The 15,974-nt window shown below is 35.5% G+C and overlaps 2 protein-coding genes across 2 annotated transcripts in view; both read right to left on the bottom strand.

Moving 5' to 3' along the window:
• Positions 1-226: 226 nt before the first annotated feature.
• LOC114880588 lies at positions 227-2,426 on the bottom strand. Its single transcript, XM_029196746.2, has 5 exons — positions 2,180-2,426; positions 1,831-2,083; positions 1,609-1,712; positions 482-757; positions 227-397 (listed from the first exon to the last, which is right to left on the bottom strand). The coding sequence occupies exons 1-5, from the start codon at positions 2,372-2,374 to the stop codon at positions 329-331; spliced, it is 897 nt and encodes a 298-aa protein (XP_029052579.2). The 5' UTR covers positions 2,375-2,426; the 3' UTR covers positions 227-328.
• Positions 2,427-6,043: 3,617 nt separating this feature from the next.
• The window catches only part of LOC114880587 (neuropeptide SIFamide receptor), a 44,190-nt gene continuing 34,259 nt past the window's right edge, over positions 6,044-15,974 (bottom strand). Inside the window, exon 3 of the mRNA XM_029196745.2 lies at positions 6,044-15,520. Within this exon, the coding sequence (XP_029052578.1) occupies positions 14,737-15,520 (784 nt within the window). The 3' untranslated portion in view covers positions 6,044-14,736. The remainder of the gene's footprint in view (positions 15,521-15,974) is intronic.

Genomic DNA, 15,974 nt, shown 5'->3' with positions numbered 1-15,974 from the left:
GTTGAAGTGACGATAAGGCGTCAAGTTCAAGTTGGAGATAAGGAAAATGGGATACATGCTGAAGAGATTACAACGTATACAAGTAGTTTCTTTGATTATAAGTTGTGAAAAGCTCAAGGCTTTTATACGTATTTCGTCCTTTTGATTGTGCGGCTATTATTCTTCTATATTTCAGTAAGAAAAAAATTATTTCGTACTTTTTACAACGTGCATATTGTATCTTAGTTTATAAAGAAATGTTCTATGTATATTAAGTGCATACATTAAAAAGTATGAAATCTGTATATATCTTATATCGAATTCATTGTATATTAAGTTATTTTGTATACTATTCTCCTTCGGTTCGAATGAACGATTGCCTCATCAGGGTATAATAGGAAAATGTTGAACTTAAAAGCTGTGAACAGAAAGTTTCAATTTTGTTAATCTGTTCGGAACACTTGTGAAGCTAAACAGAGGAATTTAAATGGAAATAAGTTACCGTGGTAAAAGTTTCCATAGTCACAGGGAAAAATCTACCAGCAGTCAGACAGCATGGTTTCAATGATCTTATCATAATGAATTTCATCATCGATCGAAATGATCTTCCAACTTTATTCATTGGTAATGTGCTCCAAAATCCTAAATATATCGTTGTAGTAATATTCATGCTTTCCTCCATCATGTGATGGCAAGTGTACGTTAGCATACACAGGTAACCCAGGCTTCCAATCATGTGGAATAGGAAAATGATACGCATAGAAGGACTTACGTCTGCCTGCACATACATATGTACGTTAGTATGCATGTATAGTGTCAATAACAAATTTCTATCAATTTTAAAGCTAAATTGAAATCGTCGTTTCTATACAGAGCGTTCAGATTGTCATTATTACAGGAGACATGTCTTATCCGTTATCAGAAGTGGGTGTTGATCGTTCCATCCTATTCTGTGTTCATAAAAAGTTTTATTAAAATGTGTCCTATCATACATGGCAGTTCTCATTGTAATAGTCAATGTATTAACTACATATTTGTTTAACCGCTGAGGAACCTGAAATTGAATCAACGGTACTGAAACATATGTATGTACATATATACGTACCACGAGTATTTCGTAGCAATCGAAACCCATTAATAAACTTAAAACTGCCATGTGCACGAGAATTGACATGGTATACAAATGTTCGAGCTTCTCACAGAACTCGATAACCATCTGATGATATTGAATACACTTCTTCAGAGCTTCATAACAGTGTTCGGTGTACATAATTCCCTCTATCTCTTTGCTTTCGACATTCCAAAAATTCAACATTCTGTATTGGAGTATGCGAAACTGACACATCGCGTGTAGATTGAAGAGGCATAAAAATAAGTCAGGGCAAATGTACGCGGCGCCAATTAAATATATGCATATCACCTGAACGAACACTTTATTAAATCAATGGTACGGTAGCTGCAGAAGTACAGGGCGATCGTTAGGGGTGTATGTATTTGGGAACATTTATCAGAAAAACCTATTCATTTTTGTTGAATTAATATTTTTTTCTCATTTTTAAGGATATCCGATTAATAATCACGCTATATTTCTTTGGTTACTGTTTAGTGTAACAACAAAATTTAGCTTACCTGAAAGATGAACATTAATTCGTAATAAGGTGTCTCAGTTAAGGGCCAGTCAACCCACATCTTGAATGGAAGTACCCTCTCTGACTTATCTCCTCCGTGATTTGCTGTAATACAGACGAACAACAGTTTTCATTTACATTAAAGCTTAATGTATACTGAAACGTACAGATTGCTTCCAGAAAATAATAAACCTCCGTAACTAATGTAAATTGATTTACTCACCAATGATAGGTGTAATCACGTAACCAAACAATGCAATTGGTAGGGCAAGGAATGCGAACATCACAAACCGTGTGCAATATTTGACACATATGGAAAAGATCAGTTGTTCTTCGGAATCATAATTGTTATGCCAAAAATGCCGCTGTGCATAAAGAAGAACGTCTGCGAATTCAGCTCTCTTAGCGTTTAAAATGAGCATCTTGATTATTGTTACACTGATGCACGTGGCGTTTAGTATCAGGAACATACAGTGCTGAAATCACAACATATCCACTGATCATAAAATTGTTCATTAAATAATTGGACGTTGATTATTATCAAATTAAAATTGAAACTTAACGTCACTTACACTTGGATCGGGCCATGTGTGATAGATATCCATCACATTCACGTATATCCCATAGAGAAGCGCGACGGTCATATATGATACGGTGACCTTTCTTTGCCGTTCTTCAGCTATATTCTTTGGCAACCATATTCCTGTATATTTCGATAAATATTTCGCAGAAGCGATAGAAAAATCCGTGTACATTTCTTTGCTCATGGTATTATTTGAACAACTAGTTTCAAATTGAGTGACGTGACACCTGTGTAATCAACGGAGACCCGCCACCATCTGCTGCAATAATTTCCCCTTTCTCATACGTACCTTAAGTCATAAAATATAAAGTTATAGGCGTGGGAACGATCAGCGACTGATCGAACTATGAATTATGTGCACTGGTGGAAATTAATACATTTTCATACTTCAAACGCAGATGTTCCCCTTTATAACTGATCAGTATCTTGTAATCCGTCATAGCGTACAAGTTAGAAATTAATCTGACAGTAAGAATATTCGTACGGAATATGGTAACGTGTCTATGTAGGTGAACTTTCAGTAGAAAATATAAACCTGCTGGAAAGATTCAATGTATAGAAGTGATCAAACTTTTGCAATAAGCTTCCACTTAACGTATAATTTGTTTTTCTAGGCTGGATTAAGATAAGAAAATGTTTTATTTTCTTCATAGTATACAGAGTTTGTATTTTTTGTTAAAGAATTAAGTGTGGTTACTTCTATATATATTGCTTACTGTAGTGACGTACGCCTTAAATAGTGTCAAAAATGGGAATTTTTTTAATTAGGAATTGGAATAGACCAATGTTTGTTTAAAAATTCTCATACTTAAGATGAGATCTTTTGCTGCAATGAGGTTAATTGTTATAACAAGAAACATCACCGAAATGGTACACGCTAATTTGAATATCTTTTTAATATGTTATAAAGAAAATATTTTGTTTTATCCTCCGAATCATTCGGTGGAAAAGGAAACAGCCCTTAAAACTGAAATATTTCTTATAAATTACATAATGATACTACATAACTTTTAAGATACTACTTTCATTATTGTTATTGTAAATCGTTGTTTTCTTCCATTGTACGTAACAAGGTGAAGTAGGACACTTTTGCGCTTAATACCTACAAAAATGAATGCAAAAGGTAATTGTATTTATATTTGTATGTTTCAGGACAATGATATATGAAATATGGAGTATTATGAAAATAGTTGCCTTCATGAACGATTCTAAGGAAATTGGAAAGAACTTTCCTGCCGTAAGATGACAGGGTTGTTTCGATCGCAAGATTACCCTGAGTATATCCTTTCTGAACTTGTCGAACTCTTTGTAAGAACTCGTTTCCCAATTGCAACTATATATTGCTTCTCCTACAGCATTGCTTTCCGCTATTACATTGTTACTGTTATACGTTATCAAATATATTTGGAAAATGGCACCGAAAAAGTAAACGAAGAATAATAATCTCTTCATGGACCAGTCAATCTTGAAATAAAAAATTAACACATTCTTCCTATATTTATTTAATACAACATTTCGTAATTTATATTTAATTTATCAGCAAATATTCTGAGCACAACTTTTGGCAAATGGGCAAATTGTATTCTCACTAAACATTGAAGCAAAGTTTAATTTAATTTTGGAAGATGACAAGTGGAAAGTAAAAACTGAAAAATGAAACGATTCCATTTTAAATAATTACAATTATTGTTATTCTTACCACGCAGAGTTGGAATGCTGAGATATACATTACCAATGTATATGTAGATATTACCAATTGACCCAATAATGGGAAACGAAATGTGTACTCCAACCTTTTTACATAAGGAATAAGTAATTGAAGGTAAATGATAAAGTTCTTGAATTCACTGTACACTGTGACTTGTTTTCTTTTTAAATAATCATGGTCAAATATCGTTTGCAATTTCTTTTGTAAAATCCTGAATTGTCCGCTGACGTTTATGCACAGCATGCACAGGAAGTTGTCGAAACAACAGAAATAACCGGCCGCATTGACGACTAAGAAAATCTACAAAAGGAAAGAAAAAGTATTCTGATTTATTTCTAATTTTTAATTCAATCAAGCACCACGCGATTTAACAGTTTGAATTTAATTTTCACCTAATATTTTCGTGACGCCTACCTCTGTTACAAATGTTATCTCATAATTTAATATGGTGAGGTCATGGGTGTGCTGAAGAATCTTAAGCGAAACGGGAGAACTCTGTCCGCTCCTTTTTTCCCTACGTTCTCTATTTAACAATTTTTTCGCGATTTACTCGTTAAAACAAATGAATTTAACCATCATACTCGTGTCTCTAAACAATAATATAGAATAATATATTTCTTCAAATTAAAAAATGGTATCACGATTTGACAAATTAAAAAACAGCACACGATAAAATTTCTTGGTAATCTTTCACATTTACACACGTAAAGATCGTCGTGAGAATAATAGAGATCCAGTGCTTCGTTCCATAAACATCCAAGAAGAACGAGTAACATGTACGCGAAATTGATTCATAATCGACGTTGTTCTTTTTTCGTTTGAACGTCCCAAAAGCCTGTTACTTTCATACACGTTTGAGCGAACCTGATTGAAAAGTACTTGGACGAGGTAGTGGCCATTTTCGCATCTCTACTGTCAATTCCTTTGAACGTCTTGCCAACACGACTGAAGATATTGATCACAAGGATTGACATTTTTAATGATACAGGTATCACATCAACTTTGTCCCTTCAATCCGTCTACTTTCTTTGTATCTGAATCATGTATTCAACATGGACATCCACAATGTGGAAAGTGGAATAATGATGTTAGTCAAACTTCTGTTTTCATATTGAAAGGTTGCAAGAAGGGCGAAAATTTTTCTTTTCTATATGTGCTAAATGTATCACTATCAAAAGAAATAATTAGCATATTGATTTTCAAATAATCTTTAAAAAAATAATTGAAATGTGCAAAATTTATAACCGCAAGAATTGCAGTGTAAATAATCCCAAATCTGTAAAAAAGAATTAAAAAGTGATAAATTAGAAAAAATATTGTCAAAATGCAACGATGTAAATATTCCATCATTTTTATATGAAATTCATTAAATATCCTAGAACTTTAAAGTAATATTCTACAATTACCAAAAATACTAATTTTTATTCATTTGTATTTTCAGAAGAGCATTTTCCTACCGTTTCATTAAATTGGACCTTAAACGCCTCAGAAGTTTTCCAGTCATTCCATATAAACTTTGCAAAAAAAGGAAACAAGAAAGGGAAGAAACACTTTAATACAGCCATTAAGGTACCATATTAAAAGATCAAATATTTTACAGCGGAAGTGTTTTATTATATACACCTATCGTTTTATCATTTCCTTTGAGAAAATACGTATACTTATTCGCAACTCGTTATATTTAATCCTCAGTGGGACACGATTCAGTGTCGCGACCGTTTCTATCGTCGAATCACAGGAACAATTTTCGTTTCGAAAAGAGAGAAGAATAAAGATAGAGAAATGAAAATTTATTGCTACATCCATCGACTGGTGTCAAAGCCACGTGGACGAAATATGTTCGAGGCTCTACACTTCTACACACACTGAATCGTGGTCCCGTAACAATGCCGGACGTTATTAATGAAACGTACAACAAAGATCACCCCATCGTATATAATAATTATTTACGTATCTTGGGGCTCGAATCGCATAGTGTACCATTTAATTCAGTTACAGTGAATAAAAGGGGTGGGGCAAGAGGTATCGACATTGGTAACGTTTTTTCCATTCTTTTTTTTTTTTTGTTTCATTTTTTTTTTGTTTTTTTTTTTTTTTTTCTTTTTTTTTTTTTTTTTTTTTTTTGTTTGGTACATATTACACACCTCGATAGAATATTAAAACACTTATTCAATTTCATTTTGCAAACATTTCCTTACCTAGTATGTTTCTATTATTTCATTGTTATTTCGGATAATGCCGTTTATCCATATAACACGTGTTACCAATCAAAGCAACGAAGAAACTGAACTGAAACGATTCACTTATTATTTACATACGTTTATTCGTGTGGTAGATTATGCCCGTTTTAACCGAGATACTTAACGTGTACGAATACATATACAGCTTGCAATCTGTCGAAAATTTTTTCGGTACACCCTGATTAAGAATTTATTCAGTGTCTGAATTTTTACAGTAAAGATGACGATTTCATTCCTTTTCCTTAGAAATATTAATAATATTAGGGATGTGGGGATATTTTTACACTTTAACAGCTTTTACGGTGTACGCTATGAAATTACCAATTTTCAAACAAGAAATATTACATATTGAAGTCATATAAAATATATGACACCAATCGTCAAAGTGTCAAGAAATATAAGAATGAATGAAAAATTTTAAGTGTAATTGTAAAATACTTGTTACAAGAGTCTGATCATTTTTAGATGAAGATGAAGACTGAGTATTGAAGAATATAACGATATCAATTTATTTATTGAAATGAGATCAGCCAATCTTCGTATACATAACTTCAAATGATGCATTGAGAATTAATGATTATTTAGTCATTACCATCGGTATTGTAGAATCTCAAAATCTTAGAATGGAAGTAGCCTATTTGGATTTTTAGCAACAAGTGGTTAAATATTATTCCACTCAAATAATATTTCAAATTCCAAATTTTCTTTACTCTTTATCAATATGTATATTGATTGTCCCAATAGTCACGATCGAAATTAGAGAATAAAATTATAAATCTAACAACATGTACTTCTATTTTCAGATTCTCATGAACTACATATGAATCGCATATGGATCTCAGGACAGTGAATATGTTTATGGTGCTTATTAAAATATATCATACCACATATGGCAGTTTTTACTGTGGCAGTTAACACGTTAATATTCCAACAGCAAACGTACGCTATTACACAAAATAAATATCGTTTATTCATTATCCTCTCGATCGAAATGATGGAACATTGAATAACTTCTGAAAAGGGTGTACAAAGACTTTCTCGACATGCTGTACGTTATTATCAAAGAGAGCAGAATTTTGTCTAAGCTGAAGAAGCTTGTCCTCCGACAAACTCGATTCTCGAATCGTCCAACTGAAGAAAGAAATCGGTGCATTTCCTCTCGTCGCGCGTCATTTTCAACTACATATTATATGTATGTATAATATTTATTGCCATTTCTTCGAAATGCGTGAAACTATTAAAGGGCAATCGCAACGTTTCATTAAATACAATACGTGCAAAATGATCACTTTATTTAGATCACCGTTGATCACCACAACCAATTCCTGTTTTAATTTCGTTTCGTGAAAGCTGATCAAGCGAAGCTATCCAAATCTAGCACTTAAACTTAACGTACATACGTTAATACATGGTTTAACTTTTATTTATTTTTTTTATTTATTCCTAATTCTTTTTTCCTACGGTTAACTGATAGTGTTCATCTAAACGCTGAGATCCTCACGAAAGCGATTTCCTCTATGTCTATTTGAGAATTACACGTGTCAACCTAATTACGATCGATGAAAGGAAATCGAAGATAAATTAGAAACTGTACGGCTTAACGATACTTGTTCGGTATTAATTATGTTTTTGTTTTGTAATAACGTGTAAAGCTCGAAACGGTGACTGGAAACGGTGTTTTTTATATTTCTACGTTAACGAGAGGCTGCATTGATAAACTGTCCTGACAACAGATCACAGTTCAATCATATTTTTTAAACAGAATGTTTGATTAAAAAAATGCTCAAACTTGATCATCATTACATGAACATTCGTTTTCGAGGCAATTCTGTTACAGATCTGTCTTTTCCTGTTTCTCCTTTTTTTTTTTTTATCACATTTAATTAGTGTGAAGTGATTTATCAAAGATATTTCAACAAAAGGAGAATCGTAAGGTACTTTAGATTGTAATAAACACAAGACTATAATAAAAAATTATAATGTAAACTCTAGAAGTATAGTTGTGAAAACTGTACCGACGCAAATGGTGGAAAAAAGTGAAAAATTGCAAAAGTTACGTCAGAGTAATTATAATAGAATAAGAAGCTTATTATACACAGTATCTCTCTAATCTGTAACATTTCGAAGTTCCATCGTTCTTCGAAATATTCGAAACTTCAATTTTTTATTGTAAATTTATAGAGAAATATTTGGTTACCTTAGCCCGTGTAAATTTCCATGTAAATCGATAATAAATCATTTAATAATACGTCGATAATGATATAATACAATATTCCTCTAAAATTATCGTTTATTTACACGCTTCGCATCGAAAAGTCTAATCGAATTGCATAGAAAAATATTCGATGAATCGTCAAAGATGTAGAGACTCTTGCGGCCATCGTTCACGTTGGAAAGTTTTAAGAAAATTTCGTTCGAAAATTTTCACCTTTTCCTTTTTCGTCGAATTTTCAGGTGAAAAAAGTGTCAAGAATTTTCGCACGAAATACGCGTTTAGCTTCGCATATGATCAAGAAGTCTTCGAAATTTTTCCGAAACCACGATGCATTGGCCCCTTCACGTTTAACATTAAAAAAAAAAGACTTCAATCATATTATACAATTAACATATCGGCAATAAACAGTGTCAATTCAAATCCGTCGAAATGTAAATGTCTTCCCAATGGCCGGTCAAGCGTGCAAGATTACAAGCGTCCCACATAGGAAAACAATGTAATCAATCAATCGCTATTCGATTTCTTTGTGCTGTTGCATTTCGTAATTGTATAAACTAACGATAAGAGAATGTCACATAATAGCGACAAAACGGAAGCGATCTCAATTCTGATACCTACTAGGCTGTTGCATATCAAACGATCGATTTCAACGTTATTGAAGTCTGATAAAATTTGATGACATAAAAGTATTGCAAAATAGCACTTATGGCACACTAAATTAAATCATAAAGTACAACAAAAAGAATTACATAAGGGTTTCATTGATATTCTTATTACAAAATGAATTTGCAAATTTACTACAATTTAATTAATAAACAATACATTGAATGAAGTTATAGTTATTAAAAATTGATCGTTTTATCTGCAACAATCTAATATTCGAGAATCACGAGACTCAAAATACTTTTCTCTAGATTAACAATAAACAATAACTTCAATAATTGTGCTGAAACGTTAAAAGTATTGCTGCCTATGGCTAACAAATGTCGGAGAATTTGTGCTTCGTCGAACGTGTGCGATCGAGTATCGATTTCACGATCGATGCACACTTTGCTTCGTACCCTTACGATCTATATGTATAACGCAAGTATTTTTAACACGAACTCGTTTTAAATGAAAATTTATAGAAATTACAATGATTCTGTAATCTGCAGGTTATCAAAGGATCAATGTATCATAAACAAGACTTTCAGTTATCTCGTTGTAAGTTGGAACAATAACCAAGGACTGTAGCTTTCTCTTAACTTGTGCAATTAATTAATAATCCTTTGCACTAGAAATTTTGTAAATACGATTCGAATAATTACCTAGACGTTAAAAGAATTTTTTATACCAATTTCTCCCTTATGTTGGAAAGGTATACACTACAATTCTCCAGTTATTCATCCGCGTAAAAAAATAAATATATAAAACGCGTAAGCTAAAACGAATCATCGACCGACTGCGTACTTTGAAAACTTTCATTCAACAATATTTTTCTTTATTTTTATATGTATTCGTCCGCCGTGAACGATAGCATAGGAACGGAGCTGGAGATTAGTTGATAATCGATCCAATCTCGTTTGCAAACCCAATTGTTGTTGTGTTAGGAAATGCTGGCTTGACAATTAATTAGCCAGGTTAATGAATCACTTATTTCTTAATGAATCGTGACTATTTCTTACAATTAAACGTTACGACAGAATGATTCTAAGTTTGGTACATATGTACGTATGTAGAAATTGAGAGCATGTTATTCTTGTAATGTGACTCGGTAAATTATCTATAACTGTATTAATAGAAATATGTCCTCGTTTTGTACAAACATTTCATTGATAATTTTTTCACTTCACACAAGTCGACTTTGATGAACGCTATGCACTCGTGTCATCGATGAAGTATTTCAATGACGCGATGACTTTTCTTTTCACAAGGTATTCCAACGAGAAGATTTATAGATTGAATCGTTAATCACACGAAGAGAAGAAAATATATATGTATGTATTATGCGCACAATGGTAAAGATTTTTACAAAACTGAACGACAGATACAAATTGTTGCTTCACTGTTGTTAATTAAGAGTGAATTAATTATTGTGAAGTGAATATTATCTATGAGTGAATGATATGTAAATTATCATATGTAAAATAAAGTTTTCTTCAAAGTCGACCTTTAGATTAAACTAAAAATAATTTCGCATTTTTTAAATAGAATTAATTATTAGAGAATCTTAAACGATACTACTCAAGCGGTACAGTCGGTAAAATGAAAGTGTCAAAATCGTTCACATATCACTTTTCCATGAATTTTTCATGATTTCACTTACATAAAAAATGCAAAATACTTAGAATTAGAATCAGTAAATAAGTTATACGCTTATAAATTATTACACAATACACAGAGAGTACATAGGTTCTCCATCAGACGACATTACAAAAGCTTTTGCATTCATTTAATACCACTTTGTCCCTACTTTTATTCATAGGAAAAACCAGAAATATTCTGTGTATTCTCTCAAGCTCTCAGACCAAATTTAGAATCAAACCGTGCATTTGTACGAGAATAAATGTGCAATCTCTTCGATTGGAGACGACGAAGTAAACGTTATATTTCATTTAAGAAAATGAACCAGGCCAGTTAAACGTCACGCAAATTTCCCGATATATACAATTAACCAATTACATTCTCCTCTGTTCCTGTTCCATTGGAAAGGTCATGGCGTGACCAGCATTACCGGAACAAATATTAATAACAGCAGATGAATGTCCAGCATTTAAAACGCCAACGATATTACAGACCACATTATTTGAAATGTATCAAACGCTGGAGTATTTACAGTATCAACAATATCATTTACAACGACGTTAAATATGAAAACAGATGAATATTAATTCACTGCTTCAAATCATTAGAACATATATAAGAAAATATATGAACAGTACCACATAAATATTCCCAAATATCTTTTTCTAAAATATACCATAATATATACGGTTCTATTAAAAAAAAAAAAAAAAATGATACTGATCACGCAAAGACCTTTCAGAATGCTGTTAGTCAATATTTTCCTATCATACATGCAGGAAATGTATCTCGTAACATTCAACCAACAAACAACGAGCACTTGCAACGATCCGAATCAATGAGACTTATAATTCCCGATAAAACAACGAATAAGAACGAAGACAGCGGCGTTGTATACGATAACAACATAGCAACGATATACATACTTATATATACGATTAGTTACATATGTACATAGAGACAGCAGATAGACGTATAGTTTCACGTGTGTACATACAAGTATACGATATAATATAAATGTTACATCCTTACGGTTTAGATCGTTAACTTAGATGCTTAGTCACGTTTTTAGTACGTATACAGTCGCTTCTCGAGATTGCGATAATATTCCTCGACGTGTGCCCTTCGTTCAGCAACTTTCTGAATCTCTGTTGCTTCTTCTCGTCACCCACGTTCGTCGTGCCGTGGTTCTATTCTTAACAATTGTCCCCTTACGCTAAGAGAACCGTCAGGCGACTTATGTATTTGTTTGTCGGCATCGTTGAGCCACAATATCGATATGAATAAGTACTTATCTCACGACCGTCTACATTTTTTTCTTTTTTACATCACACGTTTTCTGTTACATCTAGATCCTGTCTCGCCACGTATAAAAACCTTACGAAAATAGTTGCTCTATCATAAAACCCCGCAGCTCTTACGACGTACCACATTACTTCTTATAAAGGTTCGATTTTTTTTTTTTTCTTTTTTTTCTTAATTCTCGCCAGTAATTACAACGCGACTACCGTGAAATCTTCTGTTTCCATCTTGTCTGGTCTTCGTTGATCATTGGAAGTCGAACTGACATAGCGGTTCCAGTGATGGGTATTAGACACTCGATAACATTCGTAAACGGCAAATTTTCGTAAGATAAAATTTAGGAAATAAAAATTATAAAATGTACAAAATTAAATTTAATTTGTCACCGTGTAAGAAATTTTGGAATGATATATAATTTAAAACGATTCAAAAATCCGACTATTTTTGCCACGTTCAAAGTGATCGTTACCCATCACTACCGACAGTTTCTTTGACTCCCAATTAGGTACTATTTTTTCTTCTTTTTCACCCAGATCATTCGCGTGGGAAACGATCCACAGCCTCGAGGAAGAGTGCTACGTGAATGCCCGATTGAAGTCTCGTAAAAGATCAATGAGACCCTCGTTAGAAGCCGCTAGCAAGGAACAATTCCTGAATTGTCCATTCTCGATCGTCTCATTGTTCGTTCTCTTCTTTTCGAAGAATCCGTGTTTCATTTCTCCGTTACCCGCGGATTCAAACGAGATGCGGTCAACGAACAAGTAGGTATGCTTGTATAATTTCCCTACGATTGAAGAGATCTAAGAAACACGAACACGTGCGTGTGGCAAATGATCGACGATCCTCTGCCTTTTACCTGACACGTTTCAATGATTTCTGATAAATGAATGAAATTGAATAGAAATGAAAAAAAAAAACAACGGCTTCCTTGTCGATCATTTGCCGCTGGTACGTAATAACATGGTCTCTGAACTAGCTCGTAACAGGAGCTGCCCTCCCGGAGCGTAATAGATCGTTATTGTCGCCAGTGACCGCGTTAATTCGTCGCACACGTAATCGATTGAGAATAATCCGAGACAAAACGGTAAGTCGGTCACTTTCGCCTTTCTCCGGGTCATATATGTATGTAGAATGTAGACACACAGACGGATGGATAGTTTGGGTGTAGAGGGGTGATGTGGTGGGAGATGAACGAGGATTAGTTGGGTGGGGCCTGGCAACGCTGATAAAGACGAAAGCTTGTTAACTGTTAACACGTTCACTGCTGTACCTTTCCTCTTTTATTGATTTCAATTATTTCCAATTCGATTTAGACTAGCAACCCTTTAACATTGCTTTAAATAAGAAAATCAGATATAGAGAGATTCTGATGGAAATAGTGGAAAATTGATGGAAATATCAGCTTAGTTTGCAAACTGATATTCAATAAAGAATTATATGGCCCATATTGCAGTGAACGCGTTAATCGTTCGATTGGATCAATTAAACTAGGCGCGTCCCGCGCATTCTGTTCCACATGGTCGACACACGCGGGATCAGCTTAATCTTAATCATCACGATAAACCGTGTTAGGCGTGTATCAATATAATGGCACCATAAGAAGTCCCCAAAAAACGACTAGATCGTTCTAACGTTCCGATAAGAAAATATATATGTATGTGTATATTACTTGTTGGAGCCGACCGTGCTACGGTAATAAGTACAAGTGTATAATACGTAGTTATCTGCTTTTTTCTCATATGCGGAGGTAGTGTTTTAATCAAAGTTCGATCGACTATATAGCTCGTCCTCTTTCTCTTTCTCTCTCTCTCTCTCTCTCTCTCTCTCTCTCTCTCTGTCTCACATTTCCTCTCGTTCGCTCTAGTACACGGCTAATACCGGTACTTGTGTGTAAGGTAACGTTAGGTGTTATGCAATTAGTGTCGCTTAAATCGCAGCATGCAATGCACGGATAAATTTCTGTGTTACAATAGCCTAAGGACTTACGAGTAGTAAATCGTCGAGACGAGTCGACGGTGCGCGCTGCTTTTTATCATTTTTTTTTTTTTCATCGCGCACCCTTCCCACCCTTCGACGGGGACGACGTGCAATTATAATGGACGAGCGTGTCGAGTGCTCAACTACTCTCTCGAAATTAATTGAATGTATCCGAGTTACGATCGGCGAGTATCACGAACGACTAATTATCGCAGGTTAACCGTCGATCAAACACCCCCCTGCAACTACCTACTTCGCCTCTCCTCGCGTTCCCCCTACCCGCCCCTGTCACCTATCTCGTTAATTACAACCAAACGACTCGGTCCCTCTTTGTTCGTGGATTCCTTAGAAATCTAGAAAGATGTTCGTGAAAAAGAAAAGGGGGTGGGGGAAAGCCTCGCGAAGCCTATTCGACAGACCTGATTTCGAGCAAGGAATCCGTGACAACGGCGAGCAGAGAGCTGGTTTTTATACTCTTAACGAAATAGAATGTACAACGCGGTGAGAATAGAAAATGACGGTAAACGAGAAACGTTGTTTCTCCTCGTCGATAACAACACAGGAACCGGGAGCCAGAAATACTCCCGGGATAGCCACGTCGTATCACATACGAACGCGGCTGAAGAAACGGGCGATACATTCGCGGATAGAACAACGCTGGGTGTCATCGTTGAACCTCGTGTCGGCGACTTCCGATCCGAGTGACAATCGTCGCGATCACGCGTGACCCAGAATCTCGGACCGGCTCACTTTGAAGCCCGTTCCGGGCAGCCAGCCTCGGAATACCCGAACATCAACATCTCCACGACAAGCCGGTTGATTTAGACGCCAGTGTGATTGAATATGTAGGACACGTTGCTCTCCTGGTGCACCGGTGGTCCATGGAAGGTACGCCTGGTCGAGGAATTGTTGTTGTTGTTGTTCACGTAATACGAAGATTTCCTCATGCTCGTCGACGAGGACATCATAGCTACCGTCTCGTAGTACCTGATCTTGCCGCAGCAACGTCCGCTCTTCAGGATCGCCACGAAGCCGCGGCGATATTTCTTGTTGAAGAACGCGTACAGAATCGGATTAATGCATGAATTACTAGCGCCGAGCCATTGAGCAATCGGCGTCGCGATTGGCAGGATTTCGTCTTCCCTTTCAACAGCGTCACCGCCGAGCTTGATCACCGTGAAGATCACGTAGAGAGGCAGCCATGATAGGACGAATAGGATCACCACGACTACCAGCATCTTCACCACCTTCACCTTCGACTTTTGCTGTATCCTCTCCATCTGGGCGTCTTTCGTGTCAGTTGGTATATGCCTTCGCCAGACCTTGATCCATATCAATATGTAACAGAGAGAGATTAGAATCGTGGGAAGTACGTAGCAGAGCGTAAGATTGCCGATCAAGAAGAAGAGAGTGCCGTCTTCCGGGTGGGGCCACACCTCCAGGCAGAGTCTTAGGTCTGGATCGTCGTCGTAAATGGCGACCAGGTCGAAGAATAGCAGCCATGGTGATGTAGTTGTCAAAGCGATGAACCAGATCACGACTATCATCATCCTGGCACGCCTCTTCGTTATTTGGCATTTCAGTGGCCACCAGATGGCCAGGAACCTGAAAATACATCGATGAATGTTAGATTTATTCAGAATTCAAATTGAAAAATGAAAGTGCCATCTTCAGGAGCTGTTTAACTAACTTTCACAATGAAAGCGATGAAACGATATGGTACTTTCAGATATGGATACGATAGTACGACAATCGACGTCCTGACATTTAAACTTAGCGAATAAGTCGCATCGATGATGGAGGAACCGTACAGATTTTACGATACTGAAGCAAGAGAACCGTGCCGTGGAACACCCACCCGATCGTAGGATCGTGTGACACAAAACGTAACCGTCCATTTTTATACCTCCATTATGGAAATGTATATTCTATTCGTGGTTTCGAAAGACACTTGAGCCTGTTACGCTTCGGCGATCACGAGAGCTGCGTTAGAATAGATACAGCAAGGCCCCTTATACGACGCAAAGGCATTCCACATTCCCTCTACCGTGGTCTATGA

The sequence above is a fragment of the Osmia bicornis genome, chromosome 9 (genome assembly GCF_907164935.1).
Source record: "Osmia bicornis bicornis chromosome 9, iOsmBic2.1, whole genome shotgun sequence".
Classification (NCBI taxonomy): domain Eukaryota; kingdom Metazoa; phylum Arthropoda; class Insecta; order Hymenoptera; family Megachilidae; genus Osmia; species Osmia bicornis.
The sequence above is the reverse complement of the archived record's forward strand: the minus strand, read 5'-3'. Positions and strand labels throughout refer to the sequence as shown.

Coding starts and splice junctions, on each gene's coding strand:
- LOC114880588 (XM_029196746.2), bottom strand. CDS start 2,374: ATGAGCAAAGAAATGTACACGGATTTTTCTATCGCTTCTGCGAAATAT. Junction 1,713..1,830: donor CGTGATTACACCTATCATTG/GTGAGTAAATCA, acceptor TCTGTATTACAG/CAAATCACGGAGGAGATAAG. Junction 398..481: donor CTATGGAAACTTTTACCACG/GTAACTTATTTC, acceptor TTCTGTTCACAG/CTTTTAAGTTCAACATTTTC.